General features: G+C 34.6%; 1 protein-coding gene across 7 annotated transcripts in view; it reads right to left on the bottom strand.

The window, feature by feature from the left end:
* The window catches only part of LOC101744976 (peripheral plasma membrane protein CASK), a 219,194-nt gene that overhangs the window by 50,646 nt on the left and 144,677 nt on the right, over positions 1–23,871 (bottom strand). Inside the window, exon 1 of one of the 7 annotated variants that reach the window (XM_062669175.1) lies at positions 6,612–6,867. The exons of 5 other annotated variants lie outside the window; for them this stretch is intronic. In XM_062669175.1, the coding sequence (XP_062525159.1) occupies positions 6,612–6,623 (12 nt within the window). In that variant the 5' untranslated portion in view covers positions 6,624–6,867. Of the gene's footprint in view, positions 1–6,611; positions 6,868–23,871 lie in introns of those variants that run through there. One more of the 7 variants, XM_062669174.1, reaches the window with a different exon arrangement.

Below are 23,871 nucleotides of genomic sequence, written 5' to 3'. Positions count from 1 at the left end.
ATAAATCCCGGGATACCTATCTGGCCGGACAAAAAGAGAGTAATAGCGATTTTGTGAGTATTTATCGTGCTCAACACGGACAGTTTTTTTTTTTACTGAACGAATCTTATTTGATGATTTTAGTATGAAAATACTGTTACGCGCTGGGGTTCGGGATAAATTAAAAAATCTACCAAAGTACAACTTAAAACTGTATTCAACACTAAGAACACTTAAAACACTCAACAAACACTTTAAAACTCTCGATTCGCTTCTTCCGCTTCGCTTTAGGTGATCCGTTCGCTGTTTCGCTTCGAGTAGTTCCGATTACTAACCGACTGCGTGCCATCTCTGCAATGCTTTTATAGCCGATACCACATCCAGTTATCATACAACACCAGTTATCGAGAATATTCCACACATTTCGAGTATTGTTTTTCCGCTATATGATAATAGATGGCGTTGAACGCCTCGAGCGTTCTAGATGTTACTAGATCCTTCGATATTCGTTCGGCTATTCGGCGATAGATGGCGTTACTCTTACCGGCGTAACAATACCATTCAAAACTAAAATAGAAAAATAATAATATTTAATACATTCTTTTTCTCAATGTCACTCTTGACAGAATGGTCGTGATCGTCATGTTATGTTGGAGGGGGCAGACTTGATGCGTCTCACGATGTCTCGCCATCTCTCCCTGCTCGAGGCCATTCTACTGCACTCAGTTAATACATACATTAATAAAAATTTAAAGGAATTAGTGTGTCACTATAATTTGTAAAATACGCGAATAGGCAATAAAAAAAAACTGTTTAATTGGAAGTTTTAGCCAATAGTTATCTATCAGCTTTATTAATTTTATGTTTTAAGATACCAAAGGAAGTTCTTATCTGATTAAAAAATGATCTATTTCGTCTACCAACAAAACTAAAAAGAAGTATTTAATTCAATACACTAACTATTAGAATGAGTATACGTAGCATTCCTGTATGAAGAATTAACTTTAGTACGCAGTCGCCAAATTAGTCTAACTAACGGCAAGTTGTAAACTAACGAATGTGATATGCCAACGAATGAATAAGTAACCAGGCCCCCATACGCTATAGCGTATGGGGGCCTGGTTACTCTATAGAGTATTTTGTACAAGCACTTGTTTCAAATTTCTCGACTATGATAAGTTTAGTTATTTTATTTTTATTTATACTTATTGTACACACTAAGAAAATACAATAAAAAACAGATTTAAAGAATGTCTAAATACTATGTACAAAGGCGAGCTTAACTCATTCATGAGTTTTCTTCCAGCAAACCAATAGTAGAGTGAAATACGATGTATAAGAGGGGAATAGTGTACAATATAAAAGCTATTAAAGCATGATTTTTAAACTAAGCTTTAAAAAAAAAAAAAAAACTTATACTTAAAAAAGCTAAGCTTTAAAAAAAAAATAGTTAAATTGAATGTTAATAATATTTTAGTTGGATTGGTAGTTTAATGTACATTCCGTCAAAAAAGAATCGGAAATGAATGATTTCTTTATGGTGCGAAAGTAATTTTTTTGTTTTTTTGCTGTCGTTGTTAGATTTACACAACTGTTTTCCATTCTGGCGCGGGATTTGAATCTGTTATTTAGATTAAATACAGTGCTTGTTTTAGTTTTGTTTTATCTCATATCTAGTGTGTATTGCGAATTTTATAATGGATAAAAACATCAAAGATAGTTTGTTGCAAATTTTGCATCGCCAATGGAGTTTCTTGTTCGAAGTGACTGAAACTGTTACAGAAGGCTTACACGATGAGTCATCATCATCATCATCAGCCTTTATCTGCCCGCTGCTGGAATAAGGTCTTCCTCAATGCCTTTCACATAATGCGGTCCTCCGCCTTCCGCATCCAACGGCTTCCCGCCGGTCGCACTAAGTCATCAGTCCACCTGGTTGGAGGACGCCCCACGCTCCTTATGACATCCAAATTCGAGGACTTTCCTCCCACACCTGGCGTCGCTGGCTCGACAGATGTGACCGGCCCATTGCCACTTTAGCCTGCTAACTTTGAGAGCTATGTCGATGAGTCAACCTCATCAAAAACATTTGCTTGTGAGAGTGGTACAAAGCATTCAAAAGCTGTCGAGATGTGATGGAATATTTGCCTGGTAGGTCATCAATGTTTGCAATTCAAGTTAACATCGCAATAGTGACTGAAAATCTACATTCAAGCTTGAGAGCGATAGCCGCCAAATATCCTGTGTCTCCCGTATCGATCTGTAACATTTTAAATAATCAATAGGCGTATGAAACACATGGCCGTTCGGCTGGTTCCAAAAGAACTGAATATTCAGAGTAAACACAGTCGCTGAGGATATTGTTGGAACGAGCAAATTCCATCCCAACATTCATGAAACCGCATTGTTACTGATGGTTACTGGTTTGACATGCAAACTAGTCAAAAAGCTTCAAAATGGGGCCTTCCAACTGAGCCAAAACAGAAAAAACCACGCCAAAGTCGAGCAAACGTCAAAGCCATGTTGACTATTTTGTTTGACTAATCACAGTGTTTTTCTCTCAGAGTTCTTGCCAGAAGGTCAAACTCTGGATAAAGAATACTATATGAGCGTTATGCACCGTTTAAGAGAACAAATTCAAAGAAAGAGGTCAGATAAGAGTGATCGGTTGGTGGTGTGTCGCATCCCGACCTAGCAGGTGGGTTCAACCCAGCGGGGTATCCCGGAACATCAGTCCAGTTTCACATAAGCCATTGGAACCTGATAGAAGGTTCGGCGGCTCAGAAAAAAAAGCTCTTTTTTACTAATATGGATGGATGAGTTCACGGCACACCGGGTGTTTAATGGTCATCGGAGCCCATAGAAATCATCCACGTCAATGCCGCCACCCATCTTGAGGCATGAGTTCTAAGACTCAAGTCTCTTCAAACCAAAACGTATTGCTTCTTCACGGCAAAAACAGACAGGGTGGTGGTACTTAGTCGAGCGGGCTCACATAACGCTTTACTATCAAGGTATCAAGTATCAAAATTTTTAATGAAATACGTACTTAACATCGAATGACTTACACAATGAAGGAAAAACATCGTGGAATAAAAATCAAACTAGCAAATCTTTAAATGTACGTAATCACTACGTCGGCAGAGGGTAAGCTCGTCCCGGTAGGTATAATGATCCTGCCTATTTATACCACGAAGTAGTATATCGTTCCAGTTGAAGGATGGGGCGCCAGTTGTACAACTAAATTAAAATTCTGACGTGATATCTCTAAGCAGATGACAGTGTTCATGTTTTTTTTTATTTTTTATTTTTATTGCTTAGATGGGTTGACGAGCTCACAGCCCACCTGGTGTTAAGTGGTTACTGGAGCCCATAGACATCTACAACGTAAACGCGCCACCCACCTTGAGATATAAGTTCTAAGGTCTCAAGTACAGTTACAACGGCTACGCCCTTCGAACCGAAACGCATTACTGCTTCACGGCGGAAATAGGCGGGGTGGTGGTACCTACCCGTGTGGAATCCCAAGAGGTCCTACCACCAGTAATTCTGCCGTGACATCTCTAAGCAGATGACAGCGTTCATGTTTACTGTCTGCAGTATCCTATAATCACTTTACAGTATAAATAGAACTGCAGATCGTTTATCCATTTAGGGCAATAAATTTTGTATAGATTTTACTCTAGAGATGATAGCATCACTGAAAAATCATACATATAATACCCAGTTTCTAATTCCAATAATAAAACGGGACAAGTATTATAAATTTTAAGGTAAGCAATTCATTCACAAGGAGCACTGACGTCAGTGTCGACTGTCGCAAATTATGACATATTACGCTTTACACGAGCGTTATATCGAGATGAAATTATAATTTGTAATTAAAAGCAATTTGTATTGGAGTATTATTCAGCTTTGTGATAGAAATTGTTTACCCGTTTAATATTAATTAAATTCAACATAATAATGTCTATATTGAACATTATATTGAATTATTTGTCATTATATTTGCTACATGAGTATATCCTGATAGAAATGTAGGACAGTCTTTAAACATTAAAATTGAAACCTATACCTCGCGTATCGAGATGGGCTCCTCTACTTACGTTATTACGACCATTAACACGACCAATTGATGGTTTCGATAACCACATACCAGCTGGGGCGTTAGCTAGTCTGCCAATGAACGACGCTACAAACAAGCTACGACGATCGCAAGAGACCACTTTTTATTTGAAAGCAAAGAGCAATACAACGTTTCCCTCTATTTCATATGTTTCTATACAATGAATTAGTGAAGTGGCTATTAAAAACATTAATTATCTTTATATATTATACTAGCGGCCCGCTCTAGCTTCTCTGGGGTTTTTAACAAAAATTTCAAAACTAAAAAATAATAATACACACACATCAAACGCTCTATTTGCGTCAGGTTACTACAAAAAAATTATAAAGTTAGTTTGAATATTATTATTTTATAATGGACTTTTATTTTCATTTGAATATGTTTTTTTTATCTCTTTTATTGTTATTTTTATATTATTATTTTGCTAATATTCGTAAAAAGGTCTTACATACAAAATAAAAGCCATTGAGTTTATTGAGTCAGAGCTTCCCTGTAAACGATATTTGACGTTGTTTTTTTTTTTAAAGAACACTTATTGTGGCATAACTATAATAGTCTATACTAATATACTAATTATAACTATAAAAATGTGTTCTATGACTTTGTAGAACACATTACATTATTTATTATACATTATATTATTTTATTCTATCATCAAGCAGCGAACGCGATGTAAAGAATATTTTAGGTAATTTTTTTACACCTTGAGTTACATTATTAGTTTTAGTAAGAATCCCTAATTTTAAAAAAATAATAATATAACACTCAAGAATAGTGTGCTTCCAAACAGTGAAAGAATTCAAATTCAAGCTCATTCAGTAGTTTCGTAGTCTATTCAATACAAACAAACAATCTATAATACCTACTATATAGAATATATTATAGATATATCTTTTAAATTGTAATTAAGTGAAATTATATCGCACATACATCCCATAAAAATACAATGTTTATTACCCAGCTTCATTTATAATTGTTATTCGATAACCTGTCGTAATGGAATCAACTCATTCGTGCATTTGGTCTAATAGCCAAATTGTGGTATTTTATTCCTGTCGTTTGAAAGACAAACTTCTGGTCCATTCAGTTTTAAGTGCAGCTATTAGACACTACGGGTCGAATATCAAATGTATTGTTATAACTTTAATCTTAAGTCTTTAAGGTGGGTGGCGGCATTTACGTTGTAGATGAATGAAAGAATAAATTAATAAACTCCTATCCATCAAAACGTGTAGGTACTTCTGGGTTTGCGTGTGCAGACTCACATAACCAACAGTAATTTCTAATAACTAGAGGTCCCGCAGTAATCGAAATTCGACTATAATTAATTGGAATTGTAAGTTTGTACACTATTATGATTGTATTTTCAACGCCAAGACTACACTATAAAAAAATATTAATAAAGACAAACAATATTTAATCTATTCTCAATTTGAACACAGACGTCAAGAACAAAAGTTTGACAATAACTAGTATGCATGCGTGTGTGCGTCAAATACATGGTATGTAGTGTGTGTAATGTTTTCTTTATTGATTTAATGTATCTTTTATGCATTAGGTATTTTAAAAAAATATTAGCATTGTGCACTTCTTCTCTATATTCTCTATAAGTGTGGAAAATTTCATACTCCTCCGTCCGCGCAATTTTCGTAAAAAGGGATACAAAGTTTTTGCTTCACGCATTAATATATAGATAAGAGTTTCTATCAAAAGTATATACCTGTATATCTACAGTAGGCACGTACTGCCTGTCATCTATAAATCCTCCAACTACTATACCACTTTATTTTGGATTATTATTTTTTATTGCCCTTGTAGGCAGACGAGCATACGGCCCATCTGATGGTGAGTGGTTACCGTCGTCCATGGACCTCAGCAATTCCAGGGGCAGAGCCAAGCAGCTGCCTACCGATCTGTTGATCGATTGGGCGAAACGTGGATATTTTTTAAAAGCAAGCCACTACTTCAAGGAAACCGAAATCTACGTTATAAACACAAGATTCTCAACAATCTGCTGCTTTTTTTTTTTTTATGGCGTCACTCTGAAACTTTACCCACACCGAAGGCGCTACCCTCCCCGAAATTATTAAATTGTATTTTAATATTTCGCTACTTTGTTGCTAATAGTCTAGGTTAGCAAATACTATTATGGGTACTGCCATAAACTATACTATCAAGCGCGTTAATAAGTTATGACTATTCCAGGAAACTAACGTAAAAGAGATATGAAGTCGTTAAGATTACAATCAAACATAGTACGGCTTTTAAGCAATAATATAGTTTATAGTACATACTTTCTTCTTCAGAAATTAGTGAGACATTTTTAAAAAAATACTTATTTATTTTCTTTTTTTCCACTATCTATCAGCTCACATACGTCCACTACAGGACATAGGCCAAAGTTCGTAATGACGACCGGTCCGACCGATTCCTTATTCTTTCTCTAGATCGTAATTCCTATTAAAAATAAACTTCAACTACTAAACAAACGTAACAATGAACTTACATAACAAAGCATCTCGGTAGCAAATGCATTTATTTATCAATCGACATCAGTATTATGAATGTTCGGTTTGAAAATTCAAAACACGTATTAATCCGATAGTACGTGCTTAATTTTCTGTTTCGTTCTATATTTAAATTGGCTTCTTTATAACTATTCTGTGAAGTAAGACCTGATGTGTGACACGTATTTCGATAAAGCTTGGTATGCGTTAGCCGATCAAACGACTGAGACGTGCACGCGGCGCGGCGCCAGTATCTGACTGAATGAAACTTCGCACAGTTCTCACCCTAGCCCGGTTTACATTCTACACTGAAACATGGATAAGGCCTACATGGCATAAATATTTTCAGAACCTTCGTAAGCTTGGGGGTAGAACTTGGATTAAATTTGCGAACTTTGAACATGCTTTTAGATAAAATAAAAAATGTAATAAAAACATAAGAACGTAATAGGGTTTTATTGTAATAGAGCATTTTATCATTTACATACCAGTATCTAACTGAATGAAACTTTTCACCCTAGCCCGGTTTACATTCTACACTGAAACATGGATAAGGCCTACATGGCATAAATATTTTCAGAACCTTACTAAGGTTGGGGGTAGGACTTGGATTAAATTTGCGAACTTTGAACATGATTTTAGATAAAATAAAAAATGTAATAAAAAACATAAGAACGTAATAGGGTTTTATTGTAATAGAGCATTTTATCATTTACATACCAGTATCTAACTGAATGAAACTTTTCACCCTAGCCCGGTTTACATTCTACACTGAAACATGGATAAGGCCTACATGGCATAAATATTTTCAGAACCTTAGTAAGGTTGGGGGTAGGACTTGGATTAAATTTGCGAACATTGAAAAAGAACATGCTTTTAGATAAAATAAAAAATGTAATAAAAAACATAAGAACGTAATAGGGTTTTATTGTAATAGAGCATTTTATACATTTATATATATTTTGGCGTAGATGTTTATATATTTGGGGAGAACACGTTCATTTTGAACGGGAGCGATGAAGCCACCCATTGTACTTACTGCTTTTTTTTGTTATTTTTTGATAATAAATAATAATAATAAGCCTTTTATTTCATGCAAATAATAGGTTACATACACATTTCAAGTATGAAGAAGAAATTATAAAGAAGAAAAGAAAAAAAAAGAAAAAACCCTCTAAATTTATATTTATTTAACTTCACTGAAATAAATAGATAGATAGATAGATAAAGAACATTGCGGGAACAAAACGCACGATGTGTTAGCGCAAGTCGGATAACTACCTCGCAACTAGATGTTTTGGACGTGGAACCATTAACAATGGCCAAAGTTTTCCAATTGCTTTTACGTGACTGCACACCAACAGAGATACTGCATTTCAAGTTTCAATCATTTTCCCGTGAAAATATCGCACGTTTATTTTTTATATTATTTTACATAATGTATGATTCAAATTTTAGAATTGAACATGTCGTATCGTCCTGTAGGCCACACCCGAGGCGCTAACTAGAATTTTGTTTGGTAACTGTTCTAACATCATTATCGATTACTTTATGTTTTATTTATTATCAGTAACCAATGTGCTTTATGATAAATTAAATCAAAATTTTCTGATAAAAGTTTATTGGTAAATATTGGTATTGAGAGCATACTGCATAATATAAATTCATTTTCCAACCATATCCAGGCGGAGATATTATTTCATTAAAATCTGGGTCTACGTTACCTGTTTTATAAAGTTTATATGCGTATATTTTCGATTGAGCATGATAAATTTTTATATTTATTCAAATATTCGTGTATGGAGTTTTACTATTGAACGCCTGTTTACAATGAAAACGAATAATCTATTCGCTGTTACTTTGCTATTACCTTTCACGGTTTCTCTGTTAAACATTATGAAATAGTGTACCATCAGAATTACACTTAGGACTTTAAATGGCATGGCATGGCATGGCATATTGTAAGCCTGCATAGGTTGGTGCCACCATCCTTCCTATTGTTACGCCGGTAAGAGTAACGCCATCAATCGCGGAATAGTCGAACGAATATCGAAAGATCTAGTAGCACCTAGAACGCTCGAGAAGTACAACGCCATCTATTGGCAGATAGCGGAAATATAATACTAGAGCTATGTGGAATATTCTCGGTGATTCTAGGGATGTGATATCGACTGTAAAAGCGTTGCAAAGATGGCACGCAATCAATCAGTAATCGGAACTACTCGAAGCGAAACAGCGAACGGATCACCTGAAGCGAAGCGGAAGAAGCGAATTGAGAGTTTTAAAGTGTTTGTTGAGTGTTTTAAGTGTTCTGTGTTGAATACAGTTTTTAAGTTTTACTTCGGTGGAATTTTATTTATCCCGAACCCCAGCGCGTAACACCATTTTTACCGCGAAACCAAGTCTGAAGGGTATAACGGCCTTTATACAATACCTCATGGCTTAAGATCGGTGTGGCGGCATTCACTAAAAACCAAAGGTATTTTCACAAGACGCATCCTCGTGCGCCCTGCATTCCTTTGTATCGAAGATGAAAGAACCACGTTTAATCTTCCCCTCTAGCAGTCAGCACATTATCTTAGTATGCTTTACGCTGTTATTTCGATATTTTATGTTGGTATTATATTTCTCAAAAATTCATGTTACAATGTTATGAAGTCCTATTTTTATTTATTCACTGCATATTTGAGATAGCGAAGTTCTAAGCGTTGTAAAGCGATCATCGGAGACCATGGATATGACGACGAACTGTCAGTGACACATGAGTTTGACCTCATCATATTTATCTCAAATATATTTTATTATCACAATGGCTGTCCCCTATGAAAACAAAACCTACAAATACATTAATACTTCGAGGCAGCAAGTAAAACCCTCGATTAATATCTTTCAAGTCCTCGTGTATCGGAAAGATTATTCCTTCTTCTTTCTGTTAAGATTCAGCAATACGTTCCTATTTATTAAATGGAAAAGATAATAATACAAAGTAATGTTTTGTTCAATCATTCATGGTGAGGAAAAGTTACGGCCACTTTAATCTAGAGTTCCCATTTATCACTAGTCCATCTTAACTCCCATGTTCATTTGTAAAAAGATACGGAGAGATAAAACATAAAGGTCATAGAAAATTGACCGCAAAAACGAGGGTAAAAGTTGCCTTGAGACTTTTTTTATAATTATAACCGTGAATGTGCTAATGACGCTGAAAAATGATTTTACCTAAGTTCGTTAAGACGAAAAAATAACTAATTACAATTACCGAAAAACGTTGGTAAGTTATGTCCTAATTTTTTTGTAATGTTTATCCATAAAAACATTTTAGGTAATGGCTTATGGAAAATAGCATCAAAAATGTTTAGGAAATTTAAGTGAAATTAAATGCGAGTCAACGTGTTTGCGCGACAGATACGTCGCATTATGTTAGGAAGTGTGATATTATTGCATTCCGACTAGAGTCATCGAGAAAAGCAATAATAGAATAATTGTACCAGTTGCCAAGTGACATTTAGGTTGAATATTAAACAAATGTCGACTTAATTGTTTTACAGAATTACAAAACCTCGATGCTATTCAGATTTTAGTTTTTTTTTTTTTGCTTAGATGTGTGGACGAGCTCACAGCCCACCTGGTGTTAAGTGGTTACTGGAGCCCATAGACATCTACAACGTAAATGCGCCACCCACCTTGAGATATAAGTTGTAAGGTCTCAGTATAGTTACAACGGCTGCCCCACCCTTCAAACCGAAACGCATTACTGCTTCACGGCAGAAATAGACAGGGCGGTGGTACCTACCCGCGCGGACTCACAACAGGTCCTACCACCAGTAATTACGCAAATTATAATTTTGCGGGTTTCACTTTTATTACACGATGTTATTCCTTCACCGTGGAAGTCAATCGTGAACATTTCTTGAGTACGTATTTTATTAGAAAAATTGGTACCCGCCTGCGGGATTCGAACACTGGTGCATCGCGCTCAACGCGAATGCACCGGACGTCTTATCCGTTAGACCACGACGACTTCAACGATCAATGACATAAAAAATTTTATTGTTTGTTGTTGTTGATATTAGAAATATGGAACGTAATTTTTACATTCATCAATTGAAGAAACCACACAAATGTATCGTAATTACTTTTCCGACAGGTCCGTTTAGAAATACAACATGACATGAATACAAAGTGGTCTACAATTTTTTATATCAAACAATGTATACGTTTTTGGAGTGTTTCACAAAATCATGGGAGTATACTCTCGAAATGATTAATTAAGTGGACATTATAATTCATTGTGTCAACTGTGAAAAATAATGTAACGGGAGGCGAGCGTTTTAGACGAATTATAATACAAAAGAAAACAAAAATTAAGATTTTGTCTTTTAGATCTTGTGGATTTCATTTAATCTATATATAAGTATATGTCAGCGTTAAGCCAGGATTTACACACATAAGTTCTTTTACAATGAAAATACAATACAATTCTATAAAACTTTAACATTACTTGTTTACAACAAAAAGCCACGCCTGAGTTATTCAGTGGTTTTTACACAATTGGCCATTTTGTGTTGGTTATAGCAACTACAACTTCTTTTATACAAACAAATGTAATTACTGCGAATAAATTCACAAAACATAGCTTAATATTCAAAATACATATTTTAGTGATTTTACATGACTCACATTTAATTTATTTTACATGAATTACTTTTAAGTAATATTAACTAACATTATTATTATCCAGCCTGATAATAGATGGCGCCAACAACATCATTGCATAACAATTACAATACTTAATTAAATTATTAGTACTGTTAATTATAATATAAATTATTATTAATATTTATGCTTTATTCATATTTAATCATTTATACAGTAATTTGTGTTTTTAAACAATAACATAAACATTAAACATATTCTGAACATTTTCACATCAAAACAGTGTCTGCTAATTATTAAATATGGTAGAATAACAGTTTTGTTGCTAATAATTAATAAATATTAACATATAATAAACTAAACTATATATTATTATGTTAATTATTGCCAACAGTGGCGTTTGCGCCCATACGGCCATACTGATTCCAGCGCGTCCCTTGCGCTGTTTTAGAATTTCACATAACAGTAAACAAGGCATATCCCCTACTGGGATCTACCCAACACACAAGGCACCATTCACCCTTACGAGATCTAGCTAACACACAAGAGGATTACCCAACACACAAAGCATCACCCATACGGGTCTAGTTAACTCGCAAGCCATCACCCTTACGGGATCTAGCCAACTTACCAGGCATCACCCTTACGGGATCTAGCCAACACACTCGGCATCACCCATTCGGGATCTAGCCAACTCACAAGGCATCACCCACTTGGGATCTAGCCAACCCACAAGGCATCACCCATTCGGGATCTAGCCAACTCATAAGGCATCACCCATTCGGGATCTAGCCAACTCATAAGGCATCACCCATTCGGGATCTAGCCAACTCATAAGGCATCACCCATGCGGGATCTAGCCAACTCATAAGGCATCACCCATTCGGGATCTAGCCAACTCATAAGGCATCACCCATACGGGATCTAGCCAACTCTCAAGGCATCACCCATTCGGGATCTAGCCAACTCATAAGGCATCACCCATACGGGATCTAGCCAACTCTCAAGGCATCACCCATACGAGATCTAGCCAACTCATAAGGCATCACCCATACGGGATCTAGCCAACAAGACCAGGATTAAGGATTCGCATGGTGGCCCGCCAGCGTTTTAGGAAGGATAATTGGATAGGAAAATAAAAGTAGCCACTTTAACAAATTATCAATCATTTTACAGCAGAACAAATCTCTCTGCCCATACGGTCAATTTTTCAGTTATCAGAATCCTCTGACATTAAGAGGATAGATTTACCTGTATCAAACCTTTACCTTTACCTTTATCAAAACACATTGGATGGTAGAGACCGCTCGTCCATCCATTTCTCACCAGCTGATTCAACTTCCCCTAATTCATCATTCAGCGGACCATTTCCAATTTGCTTTATTTTAATGGCAGGTAGGGAACATCATCCTCCTAATGCCTCTGCATTTTTGTTTTATTTTTGTGCTGTAGCTTTTAATCAACTGTAATTCTTAAAGCTGCCTGTTAGAGCTTATTAAATTATATTTTATAAACATGTGACATTTATGACCCATCAATAGTTCAGCATGCCTGTTGACCATGCTCTCTCTCTTTGCAATAATGTGGTAATGAATTTCATACTGTTCACAAGTTTTTGAAACTTCTGAATTATCTTTTATCTTGGTGATTTTTATAAAAGTGACAGGGTTCCAAAAATGTAACTAAGATTTTTAAAGCAGAAATCAATACAGAGATCTGTGCAATCCTTTTTCTTGACTAATAATAAATTGGCATCCCCACTAGAAACCTAGGGTGCAGAGAGTTAATCACCCACTCATCCAAAAATAAATAATTATGAAAGGAAAAGTAATAATATGGAGCTACTGAACAGGGATGAGCTGTCTCTTATTATGACATTTTATTAAAAGTTTATTTGTATTGTAATATGCTTGAACTCCTCACAATAAACAGGAGACATACAGTATGTACAGCGTTGTACTATCCTATCCAAATTAATTATTTCAAATCCAACTTTTATCTGCCTGATCACCATCTATGAGACATGATTTGCAAAAGTTACATGATGATTGAATAATGACTCCAAACTTGAGCGTTCACTGGATAGAAACTTATAAAAATAGATAAGTTCTCTTCAAAGAGTGCAACACTGAGAAGTTATTTTTTAAAAGATTAAAACCTATTAGGATGTCAGCAAGACTGTCAGTATTACCATATGAAACTCTATAATAGTTCTAGTATTTTTCTCCATTAAAAGTCACAATGCTTTGTTTTGAAATCAGTTGACCCCTTATGCTCAAAAACTTTACATGAAGTTGTTTAGCTTACTAAACTAGATCTGCAATGATTTAAGTCTTATTAGTTGACCCCTTATGCTCAAAAACTTTACATGAAGTTGTTTAGCCTGCTAAACTAGATCTGCAATGGCTTAAGTCTTATTAGTTGACCCTTTATGCTCAAAAACTTTACATGAAGTTGTTTAGCTTACTAAACTAGATCTGCAATGATTTAAGTCTTATTAGTTGACCCTTTATGCTCAAAAACTTTACATGAAGTTGTTTAGCCTGCTAAACTAGATCTGCAATGGCTTAAGTCTTATTAGTTGACCCTTTATGCTCAAAAACTTTACATGAAGTTGTTTAGCTTACTAAACTAGATCTGCAATGATTTAAGTCTTATTAGTTGACCCTTTATGCTCAAAAACTTTACATGAAGTTGTTTAGCCTGCTAAACTAGATCTGCAATGGCTTAAGTCTTATTAGTTGACCCTTTATGCTCAAAAACTTTACATGAAGTTGTTTAGCCTGCTAAACTAGATCTGCAATGGCTTAAGTCTTATTAGTTGACCCTTTATGCTCAAAAACTTTACATGAAGTTGTTTAGCTTACTAAACTAGATCTGCAATGATTTAAGTCTTATTTGTGGTGATACCAGGTGATACGTTTGTCCTCTTGACGGCGGTAACAAGTTTTCTCGAAATGACGCAAGTGACGCAGTAACCACATTTAAAACCTTAGTGTTACTAAAAGTGCCACGAAAACTGAAGGAATCATTATGTGATTGTGATAAAACTGAGTTATGTTTAGATTATTAACATTATATTTACAGTATATTTTCAATTTGACGCTTTCGGAACGTTTTTAGAATCGATATTATTTAGGAAGCGAAATACATACCACAGCGTATTTCTCAATAACTTGGATCGAATAAATTTAAGATAAATACCTGAAATCAGTATTTTTACCATCTCAGCGTCAGTAGTTTTTCCAAAACATCCACGGTCTAGAACTCATTTTAAATATCCACATCCTTACTGAATGCATGGATCAGTTCTTCCCTCGCTTGCTCCAATGCGGTTCAATACAAAGACCAGATATCGGCTTATGTCTTGCTTGCTCTTTTGAACTCGATGTTCATGCGATGAAACAATTAGCTTCATGATAGTTTCGTCCACATTTCCGCATCGGTATTGATGTCACGCCCTCATCGGAGTTGAACGGCGGCAAATAAAAGTTATAATGCCACCACAAGGGTACAGCATTTGCAGCTATCATCACTTTTCGCCTTTTTAATACAGGTTGAGAGACCCATCACTTCTTCAACAGTGGGTTACTTCATTCGGGGGCTTACGATTAATTTTGGGGCTGTGATCCCACTTCTGATGTCAGCGTTAAGCCAGGATTTACACACATAAGTTCTTTTACAATGAAAATACAATACAATTCTATAAAACTTTAACATTACTTGTTTACAACAAAAAGCCACGCCTGAGTTATTCAGTGGTTTTTACACAATTGGCCATTTTGTGTTGGTTATAGCAACTACAACTTCTTTTATACAAACAAATGTAATTACTGCGAATAAATTCACAAAACATAGCTTAATATTCAAAATACATATTTTAGTGATTTTACATGACTCACATTTAATTTATTTTACATGAATTACTTTTAAGTAATATTAACTAACATTATTATTATCCAGCCTGATAATAGATGGCGCCAACAACATCATTGCATAACAATTACAATACTTAATTAAATTATTAGTACTGTTAATTATAATATAAATTATTATTAATATTTATGCTTTATTCATATTTAATCATTTATACAGTAATTTGTGTTTTTAAACAATAACATAAACATTAAACATATTCTGAACATTTTCACATCAAAACAGTGTCTGCTAATTATTAAATATGGTAGAATAACAGTTTTGTTGCTAATAATTAATAAATATTAACATATAATAAACTAAACTATATATTATTATGTTAATTATTGCCAACAGTGGCGTTTGCGCCCATATATATAAATGAATGCTGTTCGTTAGTCTCGCTAAAACTCGAGAGCAGCTGGACCGATTTGGCTAATTTTGGTGAATTATTTGTGGAAGCCCAGAAGGTTTAAAAGGTAGATAAATATGAAAATGCTCGAAATAAAAATAACAATTTTGTTTTCCCTTTGATGTGTATCCCGTCGGACAGATTCCTTTTGTTTGTTTTAAGTTTATTTTACACAAAAGTTTAGGTCTTTTATTTATCGATTGAGGCACCACGAAGTCTGCCGGGTCAGCTAATTCATTTCATAAATAATTTAGTTAAAAAAAATTGTAAATAAATTTTATGACACGGAAAATTTATTTTCCCGATATCTACTACAATATGAAATACGTGTCTTTCAATGTATTGAATATTAATTTCCTTTTATTACGCAAAAACCTTTTTCTCTTTCAATTTAGTGGAAAGAACAGACTAAATTTCCGGGATTGTGAATCCTTTTCATAACAGATACCAACTTGAGTTGTCGCTGTTTGTCCTAGTTGTGGCACCAACTTGGACGTTACAGTTTAACTCGTAACCCCTGTAGGTCAGTGGCGGAGTTGTGTAATTAACAATTCATAAATGCGAACCGGAGAGAAATTAAATTCATTAACGATGCGTGGAATTCTGTCTGTGTGTGTGTGGTTTGAACAACATAATATTAAATAAAGCACATAGATTGAAGCGTTGTCACGTAATATAAATTTTGTACGTGACGTTACTATTAAACGTCGGGCAAAGCTGGAATTTACATTTGCTGCAAAAGGAACGCTCACTAATATAATTCGGCTTTCAGGATTCGAACATGGCTTAAGCAATAGCTGTTTGAATTTTAACCTTAGAAGCGTCTCTAAAATGTCAGACTAACAAAGCTATTGTTAAAATATTTATTTATTTATTTATTTAATAAGTTGCACCAACAAAGTGATCATCAATACAAAACATTGACAGATTGACAAAAGTTCATGGCAGATGTCACCTCAATTATAGGTGCAATCGACATTGCATTAACATCAAAAATAAAAATAAAATATACAGCTAAGATTTGGATACATTTCATTCATTGCTTAAGATTAATTTAATTGGGAGATGATCCGCGACAGATTTTTCCTGTAAGTAGTGAGACAATTTGAAAAAACATCTATTTCACTTAAAATAAGTTCAGCGCAATCGGACAACTCCGAAGGAACATTGACGGAGACCGCGCTACCGTGGACATTATTGTAGTCCCAAAGGATTCTGTATTGTTACAATTAAGCTGTGTGATGTCGATCTAGAGTAGTACAAACCTCATCAGCAGACAGTAACATTGTCCGAGCATTATACCAACATACCGCGATCGCAAATCGGCATTTATGAGTGGTAGGATGGTATTGTAAACCCGGACGGATACGTTTACTACCATTCTATTTCTAGCACTAAGCATCTATACGTCACCGTTTGAAAGATGGGAAAAGCGTTTTACAGTACAATTGAAACTTCGACCTACCTGAAGGTTTATTATTCATAAGGTCTATTATTTATTTATTCTACAACCTTATTTTCTTAACAATTGGTTTATTCGTGATTCCATGAATTTTAACCTATTCACATACTTTCAGTCTACTGCATACTGATTACTGTTTCTTGTTATTGATGTTAAGAAATATGTCCAGGCTAATTAAATGAGTACAGTTATTGTAACGTAGTTCCTTATGGGACGATGCGGAGGGGTACTCTAACCGTCCGGAAAAAACGTCCGTAACGTAAGATTTTGATTATTTATGTATAGTCTTAGTATGATGGCTATACAGTGTCTAATGTATAGTCTACGTGATGACGGTTATTATTATTATTCATATAAATAGCTGTTTCTTTGTATATTATTATTATATAATATATTTATTATAAATCATTGTCAATAAAATAAAGTTGATAGCTTTGTAAAGTAGCTTTTTTATTTTTTTTATCAATAAAAAAAATCATAATAAAAAATGTATACCCAAATAATTATTTTCTTTATACCTCGAATAGAACTTAAAATTCATATTTTTTATAATAAGGAACTTCGTTCCTTTCCGGTGTCCCACGACACCACAAATCATTTTTTTCTTATATATATATATATTTTTATATATAGTATATATTTCGTGACGTGCTACTTCCTTTAGAGCACGTGCTTTATGACTCACGGCTCAAACAACTTCAGCTCGTAAAATGCTGCTAGAATTTCAAAGCTTAAATACACTGAGAAAATCCTTTCGAGGACACGCATCGGAATGTGTACTTTTCTTGTTGGCATCCCGATAATTTGCGCTGCGGTTCGGTCGTCTTTGAATACCCGAGTTGAGAGAGCATGTTACGAAAACCACTTCAGTGTTTGTAAACTAATATCGAACGGGTTATTTGTGTACGCTTCGCAAAAGGACACGTGTATATATATATACGATATACGAAGTGTACTTTGATTCAATTCAACGTAATATATTTTTTATCTCGTCCCTTCCCTCGTTAGTGTACCGGTGCGAAAACTTATTTTAACGATGCCTTTTTTTTTAAACGTATTTTACGTGTTGTTATTATTGAAAATGTTTTGATTTTAATTTAACAAAAATAACATTGCCGAGGCTTTTAGTTTTACCATAAAAATCTATAAAATTAAACAAAGTTGGGGCGCTCAAATTTCCGTTTCTCATTTTCCGTTTTCGATTACAAAATGATTATTAAAGAAAAAATTATTTACAAAGTATCTTTCTAAAGAGTCCCAATAGACCCACCCAAAACAAGAATTAGAAAACTTTACTAACAAGGTTATTAACGCCGTCTGGAGCACGATTCCCACTATTTCCCACAGATGCGAAACATGCCGAAAGCCTAACTAAGAAGTATGTACATATATACACGTACCACACATTTAAAGTTAATAAGACATATACAAAATGTAAGAAACGGTCATGTTAGAGAAGCTTAAGTAATCACCCACTACAGCAACCCTTAATGGTTGTGTAATAGGCAAAGACTTCCGAAGTAGTTATTAGTAAGCCTGTGAGGTGAAGATGAAAAGTTTAGTCGAGTAGTAAGATGAGGATAAGGATTTGAATAAAGTCCTTAAATACTTTTTTAATTAACTAAAGATGAAAACTCAGCATTCAAAATTCTGGAAAGCGGTTTTAGCTTGGCAAATAAATTGAAATGGCCTTTAGCAATAAAATTTGTATTTCATCAGCAATATAACAGATAATAAGTAAAAATAATCATAATCATTGTAAAGGGTTATTATTTTTTATTGTTCTACAATTATTTTCTTTATTTTCGTACTTATTGAAAAGTAAAACAAATTCTATGTTACAGACCGACCTGAACACTTCATTAGAGAATTCAGAATCGTTCTTCCAAATCGTTGATCCAATACCGTGTTAACTCCGAATTAATCGGATAAAAGTTTCAGCAAAGAGAAACTCGATAAACGAGCCGTTTTTAGGTTGATAAGCGTAATCATTACATTTAAATAACTAAATTTTAATTAATTTACAATTACATTTAAATGGTGTTTAGTTGTAAGGTTAGATTTAAATAGTTAAAGTTCATTGTTTGTCAAAATAAAATAAAATAAAATAAAATAAAATAAAATAAAATAAAATAAACCTACCTAATATCGCTAAGTGTTGTAACTATGAATGTAAATGTTTATGTCGTTTTAGATAACTAAGACGCACCATAATTTTTTGACACGAGGATCGTTTCTACTTTTGTTGGTATACATATGTACTTGTAATTCATTAGTTGACGCAAGATCAAATCAGCTCTCTAATGTCTGTCGATACCTTTTTTTTTTTTTTTATTGCTTAGATGTGTGGACGAGCTCACAGCCCACCTGGTGTTAAGTGGTTACTGGAGCCCATAAACATCTACAACGTAAATGCGCCACACACCTTGAGATATAGTTCTAAGGTCTCAGTATAGTCACAACGGCTGCCCCACCCTTCAAACCGAAACGCATTACTGCTTCACGGCAGAAATAGGCGGGGCGGTGGTACCTACCCGTGCGGACTCACAAGAGGTCCTACCACCAGTAATTACGCAAGTTATAATTTTGCGGGTTTGATTTTTATTGCACGGTGTTATTCCTTCACCGTCGAAGTCAATCGTGAACATTGCTAGTTTTGTTAGCGACCTCAAATGTAGTCAGTCCATAAACAATATCGGAACAAGCGTTTTGTTACGATTTCCTTTCATAAATTTATAAACGCAAAATATAATATATGGTGTTAGAACGACTTGTGAGTCCGCACGGGTAGGTAGTACCGTAGTTAGTACCACCCCGTCTATTTTCTGCCGTGAAGCAGTAATGCGTTTCGGTTGTAACTATGCTGAGACCTTAGAACCCATATCTCAAGGTGGGTGGCGGCATTTACGTTGTAGATGTCTATGGGCTCCAGTAACCACTTAACACCAGGTGGGCCGTGCGCTCATTCATCTAAGCAACAAAAAAGATATTTCAATGTTATTGCACGATCGTATTTACTGTAAACAAAAAAACGAATGTCATAAACGTCTACTAAAAAGACAGTATATTCAGTTCCTCCTTGTCAGCAGTGTTTTACATACGCATAAGCTACAACAAACAAAAAAAAAAAAAGCCCAAACACATCCCGCATCTCGACACATTTAAACATTGATCTTGGCTCCCTCGTCTCCATACATTCCTCCCAAACATAACAAAGATATAAATTGGCCGTAAATCCACGACCTTATTACCGGGTCGAGAGTCTCGAAAAAAACTCTTTACACTTGATAAAACTTCGTTACTCCAACTCGGCTACCTTCTTTCTGTCTGATATATCTTAGATACGATGTGACTTCACCTTTTATATGTACAACGAAAACCCTGCGATAGACCGTTCTATTCGTTCTGAATTACTGGATAATAGTTGTGCAAATTATCGTTTCGCTTCTGATAACTAATAACGTTGACATAGTTTACTATTAAGCATTAAAAACATTTTCTTAAAGCCAGACTTATTATAATTCATTTTAAAACGAACAAAGGTTAAATGTAAAAATAGTAAAAAAAATCCTACCAAATCGATTTTCAGCTTAAATCAAATGAAAAAATTGAGTTAAGAACGAAAAACGTAGAAGTAGATGAGAGTTAATAATTCATAAAACCAAAGAGTTTTAATGTACGCACTAAATATAACTTTTGTAAATGACGTATTATTTGGCGATATTATAATCGGATATACATTATTTTAACTTTCCAAAATGTAATTAATTGGTTCCAAAACATACATGTGGTGCATCCATACATGTGCGATCATTCAATATTAATATCAGAAAAACAATCTTCATATATCGAGTGAAAGGCTTTTTATTATTTTGTTAAGTTGTTACCGGAGCCCATAGACATCTAAAACGTATATATATACGGCAGAAATAGGCAGGATGGCCCAGCGTGGACACGCAAGATGTTCTACCATCAGTAAAAGTAATTAATGGGTATTAGCATCAACAGTTCGATGTTTTTAATTGAAGTTCAATTAAGTTTACTCCTTTCAAATAGCTGAAGAAGTTTTTTTTGTTGTTATGATATATATTTTTAATTGCAATTAAAAAAGCAATAAAAAAAAGTCGGTTGACGGACGAGTTTTACGTGATGACGTCATAAAGGAACATTGATGAAAAATTGCATACTTTTATGAACTAATTGAATTATTACAGTTAATTATACATTTGTGTAAGTCTAGTTTTTTACTTTTGGAACGAAGTTCCTTACGGGACGATGTGGAGGGGTACCCTAACCGGGAAAAACGTCCGTACCGTAAGATTTTTATTAGTAATGCACTCAGTGTACGACTTAACTTTGTAATAACGTACAAAAAATAACATATTTATCATTCATTGACCACAATATCAGGCCGTTCGTTTGCGCAATACACTAACTCTTATGCAAACAACCGTGAATGAAGTGTACCACAATAAGTTCGCACGTTACCGAATGAGCGTGGGTTGTTGCGAAACCTCCAGTTTAATTTTCTTTATACCTCGAATAGAACTTAAAATTAATATTTTTATAATAAGGAACTTCGTTCCTATCCGGTGTCCCACGGCACCACATTTTTTTTTTTTTGGTAGACAGCGGTTTGACTGCGTCCCTGTGTGGCATTGCTGAGTAATAAACAGAGTATTACATTAGAGTCCAATTAAGGAAGATCATAGTGTTCAATAGCAGTGTCGTGAGTTTTCTTGTAACGTATTGATAAAGCACAAATACTTGTTCGTTTTTTATGTCAGGGGTATTCCAATTACAAGCCTTCACATTTTCATCGCGGACGGGTTTGCGAACTCAAAGTCTCAGCTGGAAATTCTCATTACGTGAACTCAAATTGGAGTGCAAAGTAAGCCCGGCAGATGTCACTGAAATATAATTCTTCGAACTTTTGTTTGAGATGTTTTAGTGTCATAGCTTTCAGGTTCAGATTGAATGTATGAAAATAAAAATATTAATGCACGAAAAAAAACCCCGGAAAAATAGATTTTCACGAGTAAATTTAATTACGATATAACGACAGAGATTGTTCCAGCTTTCGGGTTAAAATAGTGACGATTATTTAAGCCAGGGGTCGGGGAACTTTTTAAATTATTACCCCAAAATATTTTTGTGTAAGTTGATATTACCCCATGGCGAAGAACAAAAAAACGAAATATGTAGCTTCTTTTTAGCATCTTTCATATAATAGCCCCCCTGATAATTTATTCAATATATCAATGTCATACCTAGTAATGCATAACGGTAATAATAGTAATATGTGTAATATACAGTTGAGAAAATGATAATTTCTTGGTATTTTATAATTCATATGATATTTTTTTGTATTATTAGACGAAAAAACTAGTTTAAATTTTATACATATATAGCCCCATAAAAAAGCTTTTTGAATTTAAATGATTTTTTTTGGGAAAATATAAGAATAGATTATAAATCAAACAGAAATGATTTTTTAAGAATAAAGCTTTAAAATTATATAATATGTATTTTATTCATTTTATAGCTATTCGATTTTAAAGAAAATATCAGGGCATCATTTTCGTCATAAAAGCGAATTTACTTTTTACTTACAATAGTTTCATTTTTACCCCCCAAAATTTATTTTTACCCCATTTGGGGTAATTTACCCCGGTTCCCCGACCGCTGATTTAAGCCAACAACGATTATCAACTTCAGACTGCAAGTACCTATGTAATAATCGGACCCTTTGCGTATGATAGTGACGAGACTGTCAGTCGTTTCCGAATGGTATTAATTCATGCATTGCATGCTAGATGGCGCTGTCATTAATTTTTGTATCTTTATTATTCTTGATCCTAAGCTCTTGTCACCTTTCGCCAACCCACTATATAAGACATACAAACAAATTTTAATACAGTTACTGTATTACACATTTGTTATATGTACAGAAAAGTATTAGACAATAATAGATCAGTTGAATTAATATAACATACCTAGCTACCTACATGGTACAGTAAATTATTAATTCTTTACATTATAAGATTTTTTAATTTTTTTATTGCTTAGATGTGTGGACGAGCTCACGGTCCACCTAATGTTAAGTGGTTACTGGAGCCCATAGACATCTACAACGTAAATACCGCCACTCACCTTGAGACATTTTTACTGGTGGTAGGGCGTCTTGTGAGTCCACACGGGTAGGTACCACCACCCCGCCTATTTCTGCCGTGAAGCAGTAATGCGTTTCGGTTTGAAGTGTGGGGCAGCCGTTGTAACTATACTTGAGACCTTAGAACTTATATCTCAAGGTGGGTGGCGCATTTACGTTGTAGATGTTTATGGGCTCCAGTAACCACTTAACACCAGGTGAGCTGTGAGCTCGTCCACCCATCTAAGCAATAAAAAAAAAGTTCAATATTTATGTGTGCAGATTTTATCCAGTTGTGTGAACCTAATAAAAAAGTGTTTACGAAACAGAAGAAATGATATCGCGACACCTGTCGTCAAATTATTGTACGGAAAATAAGCCCTGAGGATAAGCTCGTCAAAATATACTTTAACTATTCTCTCCCCTGTAGATGGCGCTGTTAGGATTGGGACGCCTACCGGTTTCAAAGTTACTTAAGAGATGGCGTTTAAGCTTTTCCGGGATTCGTAGTTGCTCCGAAAGACGGAACATTGAAATTTAATTTAATTTTCATTTCAGAGATAGATGGCGCTCCTCTTGTTATAATGATGAAATTCTCTATTCGGGTCGCACGTGTTCTGATTACGTTATATCTATTGTATTTTTTCTTGATAATAACATTCT

The sequence above is a fragment of the Bombyx mori genome, chromosome 6 (assembly GCF_030269925.1).
Source record: "Bombyx mori chromosome 6, ASM3026992v2".
NCBI lineage: Eukaryota > Metazoa > Arthropoda > Insecta > Lepidoptera > Bombycidae > Bombyx > Bombyx mori.
Note: the sequence above shows the minus strand (reverse complement) of the source record. Positions and strands in the feature narration are given on the sequence as shown.